Source organism: Danio rerio, chromosome 22 (genome assembly GCF_052040795.2).
Source record: "Danio rerio strain M-AB ecotype USA chromosome 22, GRCz13ab, whole genome shotgun sequence".
Taxonomy (NCBI): Eukaryota; Metazoa; Chordata; class Actinopteri; order Cypriniformes; family Danionidae; genus Danio; species Danio rerio.
In genome coordinates this window covers 10,167,651-10,190,163 of record NC_141042.1, presented here as the reverse complement: position 1 = coordinate 10,190,163, position 22,513 = coordinate 10,167,651, and the positions used below count along the sequence as shown (strand labels likewise).

The window sequence follows — 22,513 nt, the reverse complement described above, 5'->3', positions numbered from 1 at the left end:
ATTACTGTCTAATGATGGCCTCATGTTTTCTCCCCTTTTTAGCTTTCTGATCAAGTTAAGTCAGATTTATTAATGTAGTGAATCATCTGAACATTCATTAATATTAATAATTCAAATATTATATTTACTCAGTGACAATTCTACCGGCCCGTTCAAGTGTGTTGGACTCATCACTGATGCTTTGTAACGTTACTCTTCATTTTGCTCACGGGGCTGCAAGAAAATAAGTAAAAATAGTATAGCTGTTGTAAAATGATGAATCAAAAAAAGTGAGGCTATGATCAAATAAATAAAAAAATAAAAAAATGTGCGACTGCTAAGAGTGTAGGAAGCTAGGGACACCGGCCCTCGCGGCCAAAAAAAATGGACGGGCCCACCAGGAATACTACTGGTCCTCCTGATTAGCCAATCTGGGCCTGAGATATACATACGTACATATATATATATATATATATATATATATATATATATATATATATATATATATATATATATATATATATATATATATGTATAATAAATGAGTTAAGAGAGAAAAGGCAGAACCTTTAACTAAAGATAAATAAAAAACATAGTCAAAAATCCCATTGAGAAATCAAAGTTTATTAAATATATCAAAAACACATGTTTAGTATAGTTCTAGTCAACACTGATGCATTTACACTAAATGCACATATTGTACTAGAGTCTGTAATCTTGTAAAACTGCTTGTTTGTCTTTTTTATGGGGATTTACTAATTCTATGAGAATAATAAACTATGCTAATTGATAATGGAGTCAGGTTGTTTTCTGTCTGAAAGCAGATGTTCGTGGTGAGTTGTGGTGTTTTACGGCTGATGATCGAAGATGTTTATCTGTAGATGATCTCGGTGTCCGACATGCTTTTCTCACCTAAAAAACACAAACACATGCAGATGTTGAGCTCATTTATCATCGGCTGAAATTCTGCCTTTTCACACTGATGACATAATGATTATTCATTTATTAATTTAAAAATACTTTTAAACAATTTTGCATGTAGAGTTTTTCTGTCATGGCTGTTATAGTGATACTTGCCGTCTGGTTTGTCTTGGTCACATTTATTGCGGCAGCAAAACACACATGCAGAAATAAGCAGCAGAAACACAGAAATGCTTACAAGGGTCAGGAAACCATAGACTGATTCTGTAATATACAGAGACCATTAACACATTTGCCAATACACCATGCTTAAATTGTTGCCTTTTTTACCTGGACATGTCCCGCAGAGCTGAGTAATGTTGAGATGTGTAGTCTGGTTTGTGAATGAATAAGACACGACGCAGCTGTAGGAGTCATCCAGACACTCAATCTCCAGAGGTAGAGAGAGACTGATGCTGAGATCAGACACACTGATGTTAGACAATACACTGTTTCCTTTGTACCAGGAGAGACTCACAGCGCTCACATTCACCACTGAACACACCACTGAACACCTCTGAACTGATGATGGTTGTGATGAATAGTTGCTACTAATGACAGGAACTGACAAACGAGCTGAAAAACAGTGAAAAAAATACACAGTTGACCAAATTATAATTAAAATACAACCATCATTTAATTACTTATTAAACATGATAATTTAATAAGATTTCATTTTCAGTTTACTCACTATATACAGCAATGTTGAAATGTCTGTGTTTGACTCCTTCACTGATGATCAATAGTTTATAAAGTCCGGAGTGCAGTTTGTTGATGTTTGTGATGGTCAGAGATCCAGTCTTCTTATCTAACTGTAGTCTGTGTCTGAATCTCTCATTATTTTCATCATCAAAAATATAGTTTCTCTGTTTATAGACTTCAGCTATACGAGTCTCTGCATTATTAAACCAAAATGTCCACAGTATCTGATCATTGCTCTTTATTTCAGTAACTCCAGTGTTTAGCATGACGGAATCTCCCTCAGTCACTGATATCATCTCTGTTTCTTCTGTTTGAATGCCAGAAACACCTGGAAGAAATATAGTCACAGAATATCTTCTCAGATGTCATTCAGAATTTATATAAAAAGTCAAATTACTATTTTAAAATTACAAAACACTGTGTTTAAAGTGTACTCAAGCTCAGCAACATCAGTCAGTAGATCCCATTATAATCACGGACTGTTGTATCTGGTGCAATGTTTCAACAAATCACAAAACATAAACTGTTGTTTCTCTTTATTTCTGACAAAGTTTAAGCACTCTCACTATTTCTGATGAGAGAACAAATGTAAAGTCTACTTTAGGTTGTGTAAGGTGTAGTCACAATGTTAGAATTTGTCCTTTTTTTTGCTTTCTAAAACAACATTAAGGTGCACAAATGAAATATTTAATATAGAGTGGACATTTTGTACCCGCATTAAAACTTCAAAAGGCTGAAACCGAAAGAAAGAAGTAATAATAAACAAAATTGCTATCAATAAATCCAAAAGTCTACTTTTACAATCAGTATTTTAATAAGGGCTATACAAATAAACTTATTCTAAGAAAGTTCATTAATGCATCCTACAAATAAAGCCTTTAAAAAAATCTTTAATTGCATCTTTAATTGCAATTCATATAGTACAAAATCAGTTTAATTTAATATTCTGAATTAAAATAATAATAAAAAGAAAAAAGATCTTCTCTTATTCTCACACGGAGTTCATGTAAGTTTGGAAGCACATTATGGAAAGCAAATATAATAAGAATATTATAATAGCCAATATAGCAACCCAATATATTTTAAATATTTAAAATTGCGTTTCTAAAACTACAATACATTTTTATTGTTTGGGTTTTACCCACTTTTTTATTTTTGAGTGCTGTCTGTTAACATTCCCAGGGTCGGAGTTTTATTTTTCAGACCCATACGCAGAAATTCAAGTGAAGATAATAAAGAGTAATGATGATTAGTTCAAACTTGTATTATTTTAACAAACAAATAATCACCTTGGAATTATAAGGTTTTATATGCGTTATAAATTTTGAGTTACTGAGCAAACAATATGTATAACATTTTTCTTTCATACATTACATATAGAGCACATTTAGGGTCTCTGTGTTGTAAAAGTATTAAAATTCCTATAAATTAGCAAAATGGGGTAAAAAAAAATTAGGCAAATGCAGATAGAAGCTTCTAATTCTAAAAAGTAATTTTCTGCTCGCGATTATAAGGTTCTCTCTGACAGATCATTAAGTGAAGCATTACTTATCAAGAAAAAGTCAAATTGTTGTTGTAACAAATATGTTGATGCTTGAGAAAGTTACATTTTTGGATGAATAGTTTTTCTTGTTCAAATTAAGCATATAAGGTCACTAAATATTTTATCCAGTGTTAATTTTATGTAATTAATATGACAGTATTTATTTAATTGTATGCTTTATATGAACTATTAAATTCTATTTATCGAATTGTGTGCTCAAATATTAATATGCTTAATATTAAAGTTAAAGACTTAAAAAAAAACAGACAATGAGCAAATGAGTTTAATAACAATAAAAAAATGTTCACTGACTATATACATGAATAAAGATATATACACAAATATTTCACATTTAATAAGTTATTATCTTTTTTAACAATGTAAAATGTAACATTTCATCTCACTGTCAAAAAGCGCTTCTAAATCATCACATTTATACAAATCTTTTCAGTTTAAGGTTTCTTCCCAATTTTATGTGGTGTGGCATTATTTAGTCATATCAGGTTTTGTGTTTTGTCTGTTTTTTCTTTCCCGCTGTCAGCGCAGCAACCTGATTGGTCCTCATGCATGCATTCGAAATGCTGATTTGCTCACAGAAAGAACCTTATAGAGCCAAGAGTTTGACTTTGTAGATAAAACTTTTGTTGTTATTTAAATAAAAAGTCTTAAAATGTAAACAACTTAAAAATCATCACATAATGTAAATAAGTTTTCATTTAATAAGAATATGTTAATAACGCAATTTTGATAAAAGTGTCTCCTAGAACCTTATGATTCTAAGGTGATGAAATGTAAAGTCTACTTTATGTCACAATGTTTAAATTTGTCTTTTTTTTTTTCCTTTCGTGAACAACATTAAGGCGCACAACTGAAATATTTAGTATAGAGTGGACCTTTTTTGCCCGCATTAAAAAACTTCAAAAAGCTGAAGCCTAAATGGAATTTTTTTAAATAATAAACAAAAATTGTATCAATAAACCCAAAAGTCATTTTACAATAAGTGTTGTGAAAAACGCTATACAAATAAACCTAAAACTTTTAATATTAATTAGAGAAAGAACTTTTTTTTAAACATCCTACAAAAAGCATAAAAAAATCTTTGATTGCATCTTTAATTGCAAATCATATACACCATCAGTTTAATTTAAAATTAAAATAATAATAAGAAACAAACATCTTCTCTTTGTCCTAGCTCATGTAAGTTCAGAAACTCATGAAAAAAGAATAATATAGCCAATCATAAGAATAATATAGCCAAGTAACCTAAAATTTATAAATATTTAAAATTGCGCTTGTAAAAATATACAGGAATACAATTTTATTGTATCTTTAAGGCCACTTTTCTGTTCTGAGTGCTGGTCCTTTAACACTCCAAGGGTATGAGTTTTATTTTTTAGACCCATATACGCTTAAATTCAAGTGAAGATTATACAAAATAATGAATATTAGTTCAAACTGGTATTATTTTAACAAACTACAACACAGTGTCTCACGGCATTTCAGCTTCCATTCAAACAATTCAAAAAATTCTATAACAAGACTACAAAAATTTGACGTTACATGAAGTCTCAAACAAATACATTTACTTACCACCTAAAGGCCATAGACCAAAGAGTAAAAATGCACAAACAAGCATATTCCTTAAAACTGTAAACAGTGTAATGCAACAGGTCTAAAAACAACGAGCAAACTAGAACAGACAGAACAAACTACAGAGGGAGGCATCTCATTCAACCACACACAGTTAAAAAATCTTGTTAACCTAAATGTTTTAGTTTAGTATCAAATTAATAATTTTAGTCAGTTTGATTTAAGTTGAGATGAATAAAAAAAGGTTAAGTTACACTTTTTATATTCAAAAGACTCATTAAAATAAGTTAAAGCAACCTAACATATTTGTCTTGTCTTTGTCAATAAATGTTTTACAGTGTAGTTGCTCATGAGGTGGTCTTTTTATGTTTTTTTATTTGGCCATTTACCTTAAAATAGATGAAAAATAAATGTTAAACTACATTTTATTTGAAGTGGGTGAATAATCACACTGTTGATAGGAAATTCAACTAAATTGTTTCCCAATTTATTTATTTTTTATTTTTTTATTTAAATGACTTAGAAAAACTTTACCATGTACACAGAGAAGATGAATTGACGTCTAAACTAGCTGCAAAATATGTATACATATAAATTCATATGTAGATTATTCATTCATTTAAATAATCTAGACTTTTGTATTATTATTATTGTAATTGTTATTTTTTTGTTTTGTTTTTTGTTGTTTATTTCTTATTTTCTTTAGTTTATTTCTTAGTTGTTAATCTATTACATATCAACACATCCTAAAATGCTTTGGCAATACTTTACTAAATGTCATGCCAATAAAGCAACTTGAACTTAATCGTTTTCTGTCAGGTTAAGAAAAAGCATTTTAAATCTGTTTTTGGTTTTACAAGTTCAGTACCTGAATGATGAAGAAATCTGATTTCTCACATTTTTAGTGTTCACAGATATGGTCATACAATTAAAGTCAGAATTATTAGCCCCCACCCTGAATTATTAGACCCCCTGTTTATCCCCCCCCCCCCCCCCCCCAATTTCTGTTTAACGGAGAGAAGATAATTTAAACACATTTCTAAACATAATAGTTTTAATAACTCATCTCTAATAACTGATTTATTTTATCTTTGCCATGATGACAGTAAATAATATTTGACTAGATATTTTTCAAGACATATGACATATTCAAGATATTTTTCAGGCTAATAATGTTCTGCTTTAAAAATTAAAAACTGCTTTTATTCTAGCCAAAATAAAACAATTAGACCTTCTCCTTAAGAAAAAATATTATCAGACATACAGTGAAAATTTCCTTGCACTGTTAAATATAATTTGGGAAATATTTAAAAAAGAAAAAAAAATCAAAGAAGGGCAAATAACTCTGAATTTTAACTGTATATAGCATTATTATTGTTTATTTAAAGAGATGGTTCACCCAAAACTGAAAATTGTGTCATCATTTACTCCTTTCACATTTTTTAAAAATCTCTTAAACACAAAAGAACACTTTCTGAAGACTTCTGGAAACCTGTAACCATTTACTTTTGTAATATTTGTTTTTTTCTCTACTATAAATAATCTAAATATCCTATTTTTGTTAGTAAAAAACCCATAAAGGTTTGGAACCATTGAGTAATAGCCTATCACATTAAAATGTTTTATGCAATATGTTTTTTTAAAAGTAAAGATCAATATTAAAGGAGAAATAAAGGAATCTTAAAAACAAACACTTAAATGTCCTATTTTACATGATGTAACCCTACAGTACAGTACATATCATTAATGCAAATTAATAATAGGATTCATCAATGATGAATAAACATAAGAGAAAATCATCTTGAAACGTAAACATCACACGATTTCATCCAAACTTTGTGTTTCTTTCACACACTGTTCTCATTAAATGTCTATTTGTGAATTCGACAAACCACACATTTATCTCAGGCAGTTTTGTGTTGCACATTCACACAGACGATTAAACCACAGTGCAGACCCCCAGTTCACTGACCTCAATAACAGCTAAACATTTTCCATCAAGTCGTTTCCCCCACGTCTTCATTATAGACGTTTATTTCTGTTATATATGAAGAGTTTAGCTGCAAAAGCCTCTAAAAGCCATTAGATGTTTTCTTCTAAAGTTATAGTTTTTCTCCGACTCCTGTATGTATGCTCAGTAATTTTACTTTTATAGTAACAAATAAGTTCTTTCCATTTTCTTTCAAGTGAAATAACTGAACATAAACATAAGAGGCTAAAATAAAATTCATTTCAGGAGAACATTTCAGACTGCATTTAGAGGTTTTTGCATCTGAACTCTTCACGTTGTCTTTAAAAGTAATTAATTTTATCCATAAATGAAGAGATCAATTATGTATAGAAATATGAAATATGGCAATATATGGGCAATTTTAGAACATTTTCTGTCTCCTATAGTTAAAACAGGTTTTATTTTTTAAAAACAAAAACTTAAATGAAACCATTTTAAATAAAAGCTCAAATTAAATCAAGTTATGTATAAAGTAATAATGTTTGTATATGCATTTAGGGACGTTTTGTCTTGAAATTGTTAACAGACTCACATTGTACCCATTTTTTCACTGTCTTCAACTCACAAATCAAACATTCAGCTTTAATTATCATGAAATAAGTCTAGGGCTGCACGGTGGCACAATGGGTAGCTCGTCGCCTCAGTTGGCATTTCTGTGTGGAGTTTGCATGTTCTCCCTGTGTACGCGTGGGTTTCCTCCTGGTGCTCTGGCATAGGTGAATTGGGTAAGCTAAATTGTCCGTAGTGTATGAGTGTGTATGGATGTTTCCCAGTGATGGGTTGCAGCTGGAGCATCCGCTGGTTAAAACATATGCTGGATAAGTTGGCGGTTCTTTCCGCTGTTGTGACCCTGGATTAATAAAGGGACTAAGCCGAAAAGAAAATGAATGAATGCATAAACTTGCATAAACAGTTGTGTTAAGCATCTGTTTGTGTTATTTCTCATTTCAATAATATAATATAATTCTGTCACTACGTCTTGGTCACCTCTGTTACATCAGTTTTAAAAAGGCAGAACAATCTTTAAAAATATTTAAAAGCACCTTGTTCCAAGTGATGTCACTTCCTCTGATACTCTGGAAGGAGCTGAGGCATTTTTTTCCAAAAAAATGTTTAGGATAAACCAATAGTAGATGAATATTTGTCAACTCTGTCACTGTGACATTTTAGTGAATTTCTCATTCACTTTTTAAAAAACAATAAGATGAAGATGGTTTGAGGATGGCATCTTGAGCTAAAGCACAAAATGATGGAAAATAACTTGGTGGTTTAAAAGGTTTATCAATAAGTTAAACAACAAATAAAGAATCAAATAATGATCTCCATCACATGCAAGCATTTTACATTAATGGACTCTTTTCACAAGCCTGTTGGGAGGTGTTTTATGGTCATCAACATCTTAAATTCTTTATAGTTTTTAATATAAAAAAAAACAGATAACATTTTTTTAATGCACATATTTATGTATATAAAATATCATCATTGCTTTAAAATATTTAATGAATTACCACTTGCGCGAGGGGTTTCTAATGCAGAGTCTATGGGACAGGACAGTAAATTTGACCTTATTCTCCCCTCTAATTGCCGTCATCAGTCTCACAGTTTTTTTTTTCCTTTTTCTGAACATCTTTATAACATCATGGAATTTTTCTTTTATTATTTTGAGCAAATAAGATTTTAATTTTTTTTTTGTATTCTCCCATTTACCTAGCTCTAAGTTTTCCCAACCATGGCCACTTCCACTACTGAGAAACCCGGAAATGTTAAAAGGGTTTACAGTGGATTCAGATTACTGTAAAACACGCATTATTTATCATTCTACACTGTTAAAAATGCTGGGCTTTACACCACACAATTTGTGTTGGAACAACATGAAGGAATTAAGTTATTATTATTTAGTTATATATTAAGTTAAACTTATCAGATTTTACAAATGTAAGTGAATTGAGCATGGAAAATTAAGTTGTCCCAAAAAAACACAAGATCTGTTGTTTCAGCACATTTTAAATAAGTAATATGAACTTTATTATAGTGTAGTTTAAGAAAACAAAGAATGTAATTACTTTAAAATGTACTTGTAATTCTGAATCAGAGGCCATTCACATTTATGACAGTTTCATGTTTAGATTTCACATATTTATTCAACATTTATTTCAAAATATTGCAAAAATAAATATTTACATATGCAATTTGTTCAACCATAAGAATGTTTACATTTCTGTTCAAACACATTAGCTATAATTTTTATAGATATGTGCTTGTATTCAGTTGAAGACAGAATTACTAGCCCTTCTGAATATTTTTTCTCCAATTTGTGTTTAACAATGAGAAATTCTTCAACACATTTATAAGCAAAATAGTTATAATTAATCATTTCCATTAATGGATTTATTTTATCTTTGCCATGATGACAGTAAATAATATTTTATTAGATATTTTTCGAGATATTTTTCTAAACAGCTTAAAGTGACATTTAAAGGCTTAACTAGGTTAATTAGGCAAGTCATTGTAAAACATTGTTTTGTTCTGTAGACAAAACAAACTAAATTGTTTTGTAAACTAAAAAAAAAACTAATAAAGGCGCTAATAATATTGACATTAAAATGCTTTTGAATAAATTAAAAACAGCTTATGTTCCATCTGAAATCCAAATTAAAAGACTTTCTCCAGAAGAAAAAATATTGTATGAAATACTGTGAAAAATTCCTTGCTCTGATAAACATCCTTTGGAGGAAAAATTTACAGTAGGGCGAATAATTTTGACGTTAACTATATGTCCATGTCTGATTTCTGACTGAAATTAGTCGAAACAACTCAAATAAGAACATGTTTATTCTTCCAACATATTTAATTAATCTGAACTTTTCAGTTCCATATTTATGTATAAAAACTAAGACATTTTAGAACTAAAATAAATTTGCAGACATAAATACCATTGCACACATAAAGAAGGTCATTACACACATACAGTTGAACTCAGAATTATTAGCCTTTGAATTTTTTTTCTTTTTTAAATATTTCCCAAACAATGTTTAGCAGAGCAAGGAAATTTTCACAGTAAGTCGGATAATATTTTTTCTTCTGGAGAAAGTCTTATTTGTTTTATTTCAGCTAGAATAAAAGCAGTTTTAATTTAAAAAAAAAACTTTTTAAGAACAATATTACTAGCCCCTTTAAGCTATATTTTTTTTCGATAGTCTACAGAACAAACAATCATTATACAATAACTTGCCTAATTAACCTAAACTGCCTAATTACCCTAGTTAAGCCTTTAAATGTCACTTAACCTGTATAGAAGAAAAATATCTAGTCAAATATTAATTATTGTCATCATAGCAAAGATAAAATAAATCAGTTATTAGAAATGAGTTATTAAAACTGTTATGTTTAGAGATGTGTTGAAAAAATCTGCTCTCCATTAAACAGAAATTGGGGGAAAAAAAATAAACTGAGGTGAATAATTCAGGACGGCTAATAATTCTGACTTCAACTGTATATGCTCTCTTTCCAAATGAGCTGAGAGGAAGTGAAAGTCATGAATGTGAAAACAATTAACAAAAATAGTCCAAATGAACTAAAGTTTGTTGTATACTGTAGATGTGAAGTCAGTGTTAAACGAGGAGATCAGCGACCTGTGGCAGAGCAGTCTTGAAGACGGTAGGTGACCTGTGTGTATTCTAACAGGCTTTTACCATCTACAAACACAAGCGTAAAGTTGACTGAGAGCAGTTTGTCATTAATCAGTGTTTTAGTTGAGCTAAAAGAAAAACTAACCTTCTCTTCTTGTGCTTTTGATGTATAAATTAAGCATTAGACCACAAATCACCAGAATCACAACTGATGCAGAAATCAGCACATCCAGAACACGAGGAGATTGTCGAAAGTCTGAAATTTAAAAGTGTGATAATTATTCTAGGCTTTGGTTGTCCTTTGAAATGTATTTACAGTAATAAAAGAATGAAAGTTTGATGTATAAAACATCTTACCTGGCGAGCAGGTCTGACTGATGTCCAGTTGTGTGGTGAGGTTTGTGATGGTGTTGTCGATCACACAGCTGTAGGTGTTTTTATCCTGATATTCCACCTCCAGAGGTAGAGAGAGACTGATGCTGAGATCAGACACACTGATGCTGGACAATACACTGTTTCCTTTGTACCAGGAGAGACTCACAGCACTCACATTCACCACTGAACACAGCAACACACATCTGGACACTGATGGTGATGATGAAGAGTATGAATATTCACTGACAATAACAGGAACTGGCAGGCGAGCTGCAAAACAGGAATGAAAAAATACACTATGCTTCAAACAGCAAGACAACTACTACGTGTGTAAGGGAAAACGATTAGATCTGATTCAAAGCATTTGTTTAACTAAAGAAAATTATTAATTATTGACACATTTAAATTTGAATTTTTTTTTTGGTCTGAGGTTAACATGATTTCCTCACTCATAAATCATGTTAATGTATTCAGCACAAATGTATATTCAAAGCATATTGATATTACTCACCATATACAGTAAAACTGAATCTTATGTATGAAGTTCCTCCACTGCTGATGATGGTGAGTTTATAAAGTCCAGAGAGTTCAGTTGTGATGTTTGTGATGGTCAGAGATCCAGTTTGTCTGTCCATCTTCAGTCTGTCTCCAAATATCTCATTGCTGTCAAACATGTCAATGCTCTGCTTATATATTTCAGCAATACGAGTTTCCAGAGGTCCAAACATCCACAGTATAGCATCAGTTCTTTGTATTTCAGTAACATCAGTGTTTAAAGTGACAGAATCTCCCTCAGTCTCTAATACTGACTTCATTTTATATGTAGCAGCACCAAACACACCTGAAACACATTTGGAAACACATTTTATTATTATCAGACATCAGAATTAATGTATTTAACAAATAATCAAATAGTTATTGTACACAATATAACTAAATCCTAATTTTGGTCATTTAAAAAGAGAAATCTCTTAGAGCTTGATAAAAACATATGTGAATATATAATAAATACTGAAGAGAAAAGGTGTGGATATATTAAAAAGGTAATGTGTATCTTGCAGAAGTCAGCCTCTGTTAGATCCCCAGTGCTCTGCACTGTACTGTTATTAATATCCATAAATTAGACATTTACCGTATTTTGAGTTTCATGCCTTTATTTTTTACCCCCATTTATTTATGCAGTTGAATTGCATAATGAGACATTTATTTTTTCCCCAACAACTTTCAACCTTGAAATGATTGAAAAAGTGACTTTTATGAACATTTTAAATAGTTTAAAGTGATGTATTGTCTGTGTGGGTGTTTTAAATGATGCTACATAAACCTTGTAATAAACTGCCAGTACATTTTCTGTTATTTTACAGACTTATTTTACTATATATTTTTTTTCTTTTACATTATACAGGGTAATACAAAAAGAATACCACAACAAAAATCTGTATTTAATTAAAGAAACATGATAGGACATTGAGTAATTGATACATGTAAAAAGTACCAAAGTTTTTCAGTAAAAAACAAGTTCATAGATGTTCAATATGACCCCCTCCAGACACTCGAGTGACATCAACCCGATACTCAAACCCGTTCCACACTCTCTGTAGCGTCTTGAGCGTAACTGTTTGGATAGCTGCAGTTATTCCTTCTTTTAAATCCTCAATGTGAAACTTCAGAGCTTCCTTAAATCGACGACAGAAAGAGCTTAGCTCTCCTTTTCTTCTTTGCAGAGTTCTCGATTTTCAAAGTTGTGGTACTGTTTTTGAATCACCCTGTATTATTTCAAACTACTAAAATGTCAATAAAAGTAACTTTGTTAAACTGTACAGTTGATTTTCCAATATCAAAAGTCGACAGAGCAGAGATCAACATCCCGTAATGCAATTCACAACCATAAATAAAGAGAAAACACTTCACAAAATATAGAAACTGTTAAATAGCAGATAATTGTTTTACATTGTGGTTGTGAACATTCAAAACGAATGATTATGATTGTCTAATATTAATGCTGAAAATTCAAAAATGTGCTTCAAAAGCAGCATAAATGTTTTTTTTTTTAAAGAGGATAATGCAAAATTACTTACTGTGTAAGACAAGCAGGATCAGAGTGCACAGATGAGTGAACATCATTCTGGGCCTGAAAACCTTTATCAGGTATTTATATTTAAGATATTTTGTGTACTGTATGAATATATAGTTCTTGAGATTTTATATGTTATAAGAAGAACTGACCCACTCTCATGTAGACACAACCACACTTCATCTATCGACACACTCGTGTGCATCATCGAACACTGTCTCAGCAAATCAAACCACAAGTTCAGCTCAAACAGCACATTTACTGACCTCAATCACAAGATGTGTGTGAAAAACACTATCAACAACCATCAACACAAGCTGCTTCACACACACACACACACACACACACACACATTTTTATGGAATTAGTCTTTTTGAATGCAGATGTTCGTCATGAGTTCATTAGTTTAAAAAAATACGATTTTTTTTGTTTCATTGATTCACCACAGACATTGTTGGACTATCTAGACAATTACATGCATGTTCAATAAAAAAGGCCAAGAGAGAGTTTTCTTCAATGTCCAAAATATTAGTAATTTATTACATACAAATGAATAATTTGAGGACTGAGCCATGGGTTACATTACCCCAATGCAATACAATAATTAGATTCAGGAGGTTCACAACCAACTTACATTTCCTTGACTTCAGCATTCATTCACTGCTGATATTAACAGGTGGAGTTTGTCACCTGTCAATCCTTCTGCAATCCTTTAGCTGTTGCACCCAAACATACTTCCTCTTTCTGCAACCCTTCTCTGCATACCAGAACTGAACAGTTTAGTGCATCTTCAATATGTTTCACAACTTCTACAAGCATCCAGCTCTTTGTGACAGTAAACACATCTAGACTTCTTGTGACAGGAAGTCTGGAGCAAAGCTGAATGTTTATTCCTCTCTTGTCAGCAGTTCCTTCTACAAAATGTTCCATAGTATGCAACACAGTAAGAAAGAAGTATGTTTGTTTAAGATATGGTATCATACAAAAGAAAAATATTGATTAATCTATTGTTGGCCTAAACATTTTTTCTAATAAAAATAAAGAGACAAGCGTAATAAAAATAAATTCCCTTTTTCCCCGCAACATCAATTCTGAAAGTCTTGAATCGGATCTCTGATTTCTTTATTAGTTTACAGATGACCTGACATTATAATTAGTTTCTTTAATTGACTGACATCTGCAAAATAAGTAATTAAATGACTATATTTAAAAAAATCCATCAGATTACTGCTGCTAAAAGAGTTTAATAATTCAGAGTCTGTTTTAATACTCAACTTGGTTTGTTGGAATATATGCATTCATGCATTTCCACAATTTCATTCAACATGGTTTAAATGTATTAATTTTGTTTTCAAACCATGCACAGCCGATCTCTCTGGAAACTCTAAACCAAGCTGCCAGTGTGGTAATATGCAAAAATAGCCTCTTTAAAATAACACTTAGGCAACTGATGCTGTTTAATTGAAAAAGGGAGATTACAGACATTTCCTGACCTTTTATTTTTTCTAAGTAAAATAATAGAATGTATTTGAACTCTCTTGGTTTCAATCTTTACAAAATAAGCCTTAATGAACTCCTGTTGTTGATTCTTAAGCAGATTTTTTAGTTATAAATCACAGCCTGCCCTGCATCAAAACACATGCCCCTGTATTTGGCCTGTTAATCATCTTCGACTAGTGATAGAAACACAGAAAAGTATTATTTAATTTGTGTGTACACTATGTATGCTAGCTAAATAATACTAGCTAAATAATTTCAGATGCAGTGTAAGTTCACCTGGTCAGTCTTCTAGCATCTGAACAACTATGAAGAGGGAGCACTGACAGAATATTTCAAAGCTTTTATTTTATTTTTACAATCAGGCTACACAACTCACTTCAATGGCAGATAAACTTACGCACAACAAAATCAAGTACAAAGTAACAAACCTATTTTAGTTAAGTAAAAAGGAGACACGCAGTCAGTGCATAAAGATTTACGTTCAAATGAAATAAATATAGTATAGGTTAGACTGACTCTCCAGAAAGAATTATCAAACCTTCAAACATTCAGCAAAAACATAAGATACTTGATTTTTAAATCATAAATGATAACTTTGGTGATTTGAAAAAAACATTTAAATGTGTATATATACAGTTGAAGTCAGAATTATTAGCGCCCCTGAATTATTAGCCCAGTAATTCAATAAACAATTATATTGTTTATTTTTTCCCACAATTTCAGTTTAACGGAAAGAATGTTTTTTTCAACACATTTCAAAACATAATAGTTTTAATAACTCATTTCTAATAACTGATTTATTTTTTTCTTTACCATGATTACAGTAAATAATATTTGACTAGATATTTTTTAAGACATTTCTATAAAGCTTAAAGCGACATTTAAAGGCTTAACTAGGTTAATTAGGTTAACTAGGCAGGTTAGGGTAATTAGGCAAGTTATTGTATAATGATGGTTTGTTCTGTAGACTATCAAAATATATATTGCTTATAGGGGCTAATAATTTTGATCTTAAAATGGTGTTTAAAAAATTAAAAACTGCTTTTATTCTAGCCAAAATAAAACAAGTAAGACTTTCTCCAGAAGAAAAAATATTATCAGACATACTGTGAAAATGTCCTTGCTGTGTTAAACATAATTTGGGAAATATTTAAAGAAGAAAAAAAAATAGAAGTAGGCTAATAATTCTGACTACAGCTGTATATATTTAGATTACATTATGACACGAGTTTTTCCAGTATAAATAACAACTTATAAATAGTCATCAAACTGTTGCCTCAGAAAATGTATTATGCTTAAGATATTAAACAACGTATTTTTGCTTGTCAATTGTTATTGTAAGTGTAAAAGCTATTAACAGTTTACATAAAGTTAAATTACTTAAAAAAAGGCAGCAGTAAAAACTCCAAAATGAAAAAAATAAAAATCTCATTCACAGTTTAGCTCTGAGGCCAGCAGAGGGAGCAATAGCACAGCAAAACAGAAATACATGGCATATAAACCTAAAACGGGTTTAAACAAAAATATTGTTTCATTTTTGAATTAACTTAAATTATTACAATATATTTTTATGTTTAAAGGCTCTAACAGGCAGCAATATTTGCAAGTTTTTTTTTTTATTTTTACATTTTGTATTACAGTGTTGTAGACCACATAACAGTTTCTGAAAATCCATGAGAAAAGTAGAATGTTATTTTAATATTTTTAAAATCTACAGACATTAAGGCTTTCACAAATCTTGAAATTCAGCCATTTGTTGCAACAAGCTTCAACGTGTTTAATCCTGTGTTAAACTGTATAATATTACAGTCAGCATTTCAAAAAGACTTCTGAATACACCGTCTGATCCTGTCCTTCAGCTTTCTGTACAAAAACAGACACACTTTGAGAAGTCAAAAGAAAGATGTGAATATGATTCAGAAAATGAAAGCACTGCATCTTCAAGAAAAAGTGGCATGTGAGGCATTTCATTCCCACAAAGATTGTTAAAATAAGAAATCAATCATTGATATTTATTTGAACTTCATGATCATGCAATTGCAATTATGGATTAAGATCCACTGAAAATAAACAGCAGATCATTAGATTTTAAATTGTGTTTAAACAATGACAAAATGCAGTATTTATGGGTTGATTTCATTATTCAAGCCAGGAAAGAAAGCATAAGCAACAGAAAAACCAATTAATGCAAATATTTTTTTAAGAATCAAGTTTAAACTGATTTGGAGCAGAGAATAGTAACAAACAGATCTTACCGTATACTGATCTCCATGTGGAGTAAATGTTGCTTCAGTATAATCCATATCTTCTTCATTAGTCTGAGCTGTTTAATAATGATTTATAAAAAAAGGTTATTGAAGTGGTAATAATAATTCCTATTCAAAAAATATTGTTTAATTTGTGCGTAATACATGCCTTTTTGTTTTACTTGCATGTAGTTTCTGTGGCGACAAAATATTACCACGACTGTAACTGTAATTAAACACAGCAGCGGCAGCAAAACAACCAGGAGAAGAAGTGAAGTTCTGGATTCTGTAATGGAGAAAAAACAGCTTCTGTAAGTATGATTGTTAAGTTTTACTATGATTTACAAGAGAAAAAGCAAACATTACAAATTATGCAGTGTTTGTTTTTCTCCTAATTGATAATAAATTAAATGCTAGGTAACATGTTTAAAAACATTGCCTGAGCAATGATTTGCAGTGTTTCTATACAATTAAAATGTCCCATATTCTTGTAAAACAACATGCGGCTACCCATTTTTTCTTTTTTAAACATAACTCTCTTTAAACATTTATTTATAATAGAAAAATATTAACGATTAAATCCAAAATGATTAAATCCAAAATACATGTCAACATTATGATTACAAACAAATATTATGTAAAATATTACACAATTATTAAAGATGTTATTTAAAGAGATTGTTCACACAAATATTTTAATTTACTCACTATTTACTCTCCCATAATTTATTAAATTTTATGGATTCCTTTTTTCACAAAAGAGGATATTTAAAAAAAAACCTGTAACCACTGACTTCCATAGTAGGAAATACTAAAAAAGTCAATGGTTAGAGTTTGCAGCGTTCTTCAAATTATCTCCCTTTGTATTTAGCAGAAGATAGAAAGTCAAATAGGTTTGGAACAAGTGAATGGGGAGTTAATGATGACAGAATATCAATACTGTTGAACTATCCTCTTAAATATTTAATATATCATAATACGATTGTAATACTCCTAAACATTTGAGAGATGAAGCTAAATGTCATTATTAACAGGAATCAGCATTTAAATTATGAAATGTATATGTCTAAGTGAAATCAACATGGATGCTAATTTGAATGCAATGACAAATTTTGTCCATAAAAGCACTGTAAGTTACTGAGTACCTGAACTTGTCTGACAGGTTTGACTGATGTTCAGATATGTGGTGTGGTTTGTGATGGGATTGTTGATCACACAGCTGTAGGTGTTGTTGTCCTGATATTCCACCTCCAGAGGTAGAGAGAGACTGATGCTGAGATCAGACACACTGATGCTGGACAATACACTGTTTCCTTTGTACCAGGAGAGACTCACAGCGCTCACATTCAACACTGAACACAACACTGAGCAATACTGATCTGAGGATCCTGATGAGGGTGGATTTTGTAAATCTTTAATAATGACAGGAACAGTCAGAATACCTAAAAATAAAATCATGAGCAGACAGCTGCTGAAATAATTTCAAGATCCTTAAACATTAAGTAAAAGTGCATGTCAAGAAGAACACCAGATTTACATAATAAAATAAATTAGAATATACATTTTAGATAATATTAAAATAATAAATATAGGAATTAGTGTTTTTGTTTACTCACCATAGACATCAATACTGAAAGTCTTTTCTCTGACCCCTCCATTGATGATCTGCACTCTATAAAGTCCAGAGTGTAGTTTGTTGATATTTGTGATGGTCAGAAATCCAGTCTGCTCATCTATCTGCAGTCTGTGTCTGAAACTCTCATTATTCCCATCATCATATGTATAGTTTCTCTGTTTATAGATTTCAGCTATACGAGTCTCTGTATTATTAAGCCTAAACGTCCACAGTATCTGATCTGTGCTTTTTATTTCATTCACATCAGAGTTTAAAGTGACAGAATCTCCCTCCATTACAGGAATCTTCTCTGTTTCATCGGATTGACCAACTGAAACACCAGAAAGAAATAATCACAAAACATTTTCTAAGATGTCTTTCAGAGTTTATAAAAAAAACTTAAAGCGTCGCCTTACTCCATTATACTTTTACAATAGTGTCTTAATAAGCGGTGGAAGCTGTAAATTGATTGCAACCAAAGCCAATTAAAATGAACGATTTCGTCTAAAGGTTTATTTGGATTTATATCTGACTAACATAAGGATTTGTAAACAAAAACTTTTGCAAAACTACACAATACTATACAATTGGAAAAATATAAAGTTTCATATTACTGATGTACTGGTTAATCGCGTTTGTTGAATGTAAAAAAAACAGTACACTGCAAGATACAAATTTTCTCATGTAATTTTGAAGTTTTTTATCGAATGTCTCGTAAATTGATTTGAATCAGTATAGATATGATATTTGAAACGGTAAGATATGTATATGTTTAAATACTGTAGGCTAAACAGCACTAGAAAATACACATGAAAGTAAAAACGTTTTCGTTTAAAGTCAACTGATCCTTTAACGTGCTCCGGCTAAATTAAAAAAAAAAGAAAGAAAGAAATTTGCTTTTACCGAAGCACAAAAGTCTGACAGATTTATACATGACAAGAACGTCTTAAAAATGTATAACTTACCACACAAAAGCCACAGACCAAAACAGAAAAACGCATGAAGCTCCATATTCGTTAATAATAATCCAAACCGTCTTGAAGCCTACATTTCCGACAATACTCTGTTCAAACAGCACGGGCGATTTATTGTGGGTTGGCCATTACAGACCTCCTGTTGCTTCTGTTTTTTTTTTTTTTTTTTTTTGGTTAAGCACAAGTAAATACTTACAGTATTATACACATATAATTTTAATGTGAAACTATTTATTTATTTATTGTATTCCGGAATTCGTAACTATGAATGTCGTTTTAATCTCGTCAGTAAATTAATAAATAATAAACGTTTTGACGTAGCTGTAAAGTTTTAACAGATTCTCTAAAGGTAAAAAAGGTCACAAACATCAGCACATGAGGCATGTTATGTATCTAAAAAAAAATAAGGTGAATTTTAGTTTTATGTAATAACAGAATATTCAAAATACAGAATATTGTTAAGATGATGATGAAAAAAGGAAAGACTAAAGAGAAGCCAGCCTTTAAGCATAACAACAAGAGAATGCTGTTAAACTCAATAGATATTTAGTGGATGTATTGGAAAATTAACATCTTTCCCCCCCATGTGGCCTGTTTTCCTCCTTGCATGAAAATAATACCAAATAATTGGAAAGCTGTTTGCCACACTGGGTTTCTTCCTACAGCATTTACTGTGGTATATTATAAGAAATTGTGCTTTTGCAATGACAAACATGTTTTTTTTTTTGTCTTCACACTTTCAAGGTATTGTGTTCTCACCTAAGGAGGTGGTTCTATACTTGATAGACGCCAGTATTCATTCATTAATTTTCTTTTCGGCTTAGTGCCTTTATGAATCTGGGGTCGCCACAGCGGAATGAACTGCCAACTTATCCAGCACGTTTTACACAGTGGATGCCCTTCCAACCACAAGCCATCCCTGGGAAAATACTCCAATACTTCCTGTATTATTCTCATATTGTACAGAACATTTTACAGAAACTTACAAATCAAATTAAAATGAACCTTTGTCAAAGAACTTATAAGGTGCTTAATGTTGTCATTTATTTATTTTAAGATATAAAAGATGTTACATTCAGTAACTCAGCATGTTCATGGCTCATTTATTTTTATTATGGAACAAATTCAGTTAATTCTGCATCAAGGTCAAGGTATTCTGCACCTGAAAACTGACCTAGCTCCAGATCATAAACAGCTTTGTTTTAATTTAAAACATTAGGTTGCTGTAGGCTGTTGTTTAAGCAACAAACCAAAACCTGCCTGCCTACTCATAGACATACCCAAGAGCTCGCAGCACACTTACCACATGCAATCAATAGCATTTAGCCAATGGCCTGCAGAGACCACAGAGCATTTCACGTAGACGCAAAAAAGTGAGACGGAAAGTGGGTTGCAGTGCATGAAAAACCTCATGTTCTTTCCACGTTCAAAAAACAAACAACAACAATAAAAGCAAAACTGTTTAGCAGCAAAAACACAATAAATGCAATGAAAAGTGTGCAACAGGTAATTTGCATAGAGATCAGAAATGGCAGTTGATGTTTTGCATTTGTCCCATGTATTTGCAAATACGTGTTGTGTCTTGCTTGTTCAAAACATGCTTGGATTATTGCTAAAGACCTTTGGATCTGTCAAAGTTTACAATTTTTTTCAGAAATCATTTAATTTAGGCTACAATAATGATAGCAAATATTATCTGTATGTTAAATCTTAAAATGTGAATTCTTTGTCACTGTAAATATAAATTATTCATTCATTCGTTTTTTTTCAACTTGGTCCCTTTTTTCAACAGGGCTCGCCACAGTGGAATGAACCACTGTACCAGCAATGTACCATCAACTATTCCAGCATATGTTTTACACAGCGGATGCCCTTTCAGCTGCAACCCATCACTGGAAAAACACCCATACACTAATTCACACACATACACTACAGCCAATTGAGTTTACTTAATTTACCTATAGCACATGTCTTTAGACTGGGGTAAACCGGAGCACCTGGAGGAAACCCACGCAAGCACTAGGAGAACCTGCAAACTCCACACAGAAATACCAACTGACCCAGCCGAGGCTAGAACCACTGACCTTCTTGTTGTCAGGTGACAGTGCTAACCACTGAGCCCCCGTGTTGCCCCCACTGAGAATATAATTATTTATATAATTACTTGACTGATTTAAAAAGTAATGTAGTCTAAATGTAGTTAAACTGGTTCTGTGCAGGTAAAAACTAAATTGTGGCACATTACAAATTCATAACTGTTTACAGTAAACAAGAAGCCATGTGTAAGCTGTTTTTCATCTGTTTCATCATATTATTGCTTTTGGTTTATTCCATCTGAACCTGCTGACATAACAAAGCTTCAGTTTGATTCAGATGAGCCATGACATGCTTTTGTCACAAGAGCATTGAACTTGAAGAAAGAAAAAAAGACATGCATGATATGGAATAACATGTTTTCTGCATTTTATGTTCACTGTTGCTGCTGCTTTTAATGTAAAGTAGCTTGGTAGATAATTTCATCCAGGTGATGATTAAATTTATACAAGTGCCTTGGAAACTAGATAAGGTCACTTAATTGACAATGCTGGTAATATAGAAATGTTATTGCCGGCCATGCTACATAATATCATTGCATTTTCTGCAGTCTAGGTGTGGCAGCAAAGTTTCTTGAATATAACTCTGAAATTGGTCAAATTAGCCAAATTGGTCTAAAAAATAGCAGTTTAATTTTAATTTTCTGCCTGTATTACAGTGTAACTGCATAAGGGTCAAGCTTTAAATGGCAAAATGATCAAAACACTAGATGCTAATGGTCTAATCTGATTCATTGATCTATGCTAAGCTAAGCTAAGCTAAAAGTGTTCCCCATCAGACTCAGAGATGTTTTGGTGACTGTCTCTTTAAATTCCAATGAGACTATGCTCTATTTAAAAGAGGGCAGAGCTACAAATGCTTATGCTTTAGCTTAGCAGCAGATTCAAAAACAGGACTAGCATTATCTCTGAAAAACTGAACATTTTAAAGGTGTTCAGTGTTCATTTGTGCATCCTAAATGCCAGAGTAATAAAGCCCCTTCAGTCGCTGACATTGTCTTTAGCAAGCATGATGTGTAAACTCTAATGCCATATGGCTGCTTCTCACTCAGGGCTGTTTATGCTAATGAGGGAGAGATCGTCACTAATGGGCGGGGCTTTTTTCCATTGATGACATCTATAAAGGAAGAATGTAAATCAAAGTGTTTCTGCAGACTGTTTTTATCAAGTGTGGTTATAAAAAATAGGATTAATTAGTTTTTACGATAAGAGGCTGGCTATA

The 22,513-nt window shown here is 31.5% G+C and overlaps 2 protein-coding genes across 8 annotated transcripts; both read right to left on the bottom strand.

The window, feature by feature from the left end:
* Positions 1 to 583: 583 nt before the first annotated feature.
* Positions 584 to 13,676, bottom strand: LOC147838423 (uncharacterized). Of its 7 annotated transcripts, XM_087303956.1 has the most exons (9): positions 12,868 to 13,060; positions 11,301 to 11,630; positions 10,772 to 11,059; positions 10,560 to 10,670; positions 10,418 to 10,480; positions 1,631 to 1,969; positions 1,231 to 1,515; positions 1,057 to 1,164; positions 584 to 891 (listed from the first exon to the last, which is right to left on the bottom strand). In XM_087303956.1, the coding sequence occupies exons 1-9, from the start codon at positions 12,911 to 12,913 to the stop codon at positions 851 to 853; spliced, it is 1,611 nt and encodes a 536-aa protein (XP_087160082.1). In that variant the 5' UTR covers positions 12,914 to 13,060; the 3' UTR covers positions 584 to 850. The 7 variants fall into 7 exon arrangements, 6 of the variants coding, with proteins under 6 accessions (XP_087160082.1, XP_087160084.1, XP_087160083.1 ...); XR_015521706.1 differs by lacking the exons at positions 1,057 to 1,164; positions 10,418 to 10,480; positions 12,868 to 13,060 and adding an exon at positions 13,498 to 13,676 and having other exon boundaries at positions 1,222 to 1,355; positions 1,445 to 1,515; XM_087303958.1 differs by lacking the exons at positions 10,418 to 10,480; positions 12,868 to 13,060 and adding an exon at positions 13,498 to 13,676.
* Positions 13,677 to 14,688: 1,012 nt separating this feature from the next.
* LOC147838422 (uncharacterized) lies at positions 14,689 to 19,289 on the bottom strand. The gene is made up of 6 exons (XM_087303988.1): positions 19,190 to 19,289; positions 18,226 to 18,555; positions 17,755 to 18,051; positions 16,779 to 16,895; positions 16,619 to 16,686; positions 14,689 to 16,226 (listed from the first exon to the last, which is right to left on the bottom strand). The coding sequence occupies exons 1-6, from the start codon at positions 19,233 to 19,235 to the stop codon at positions 16,173 to 16,175; spliced, it is 912 nt and encodes a 303-aa protein (XP_087160114.1). The 5' UTR covers positions 19,236 to 19,289; the 3' UTR covers positions 14,689 to 16,172.
* Between the last annotated feature and the right edge of the window lie 3,224 nt (positions 19,290 to 22,513).

Excerpts from the sequence above, each read along its gene's own strand:
- LOC147838423 (XM_087303956.1), bottom strand. The coding sequence starts at position 12,913 with ATGATGTTCACTCATCTGTGCACTCTGATCCTGCTTGTCTTACACA. Across the intron at positions 11,631-12,867 it reads GATCCTGCTTGTCTTACACA|GTGTGTTTGGTGCTGCTACA; the intron begins GTAAGTAATTTT and ends AATGTGTTTCAG. Across the intron at positions 10,481-10,559 it reads CAAAAGCACAAGAAGAGAAG|ATGGTAAAAGCCTGTTAGAA; the intron begins GTTAGTTTTTCT and ends TTGTGTTTGTAG.
- LOC147838422 (XM_087303988.1), bottom strand. The coding sequence starts at position 19,235 with ATGGAGCTTCATGCGTTTTTCTGTTTTGGTCTGTGGCTTTTGTGTG. Across the intron at positions 16,896-17,754 it reads AACCTGTCAGACAAGTTCAG|AATCCAGAACTTCACTTCTT; the intron begins GTACTCAGTAAC and ends TCTCCATTACAG. Across the intron at positions 16,687-16,778 it reads CATGCAAGTAAAACAAAAAG|CTCAGACTAATGAAGAAGAT; the intron begins GCATGTATTACG and ends ATTATTAAACAG.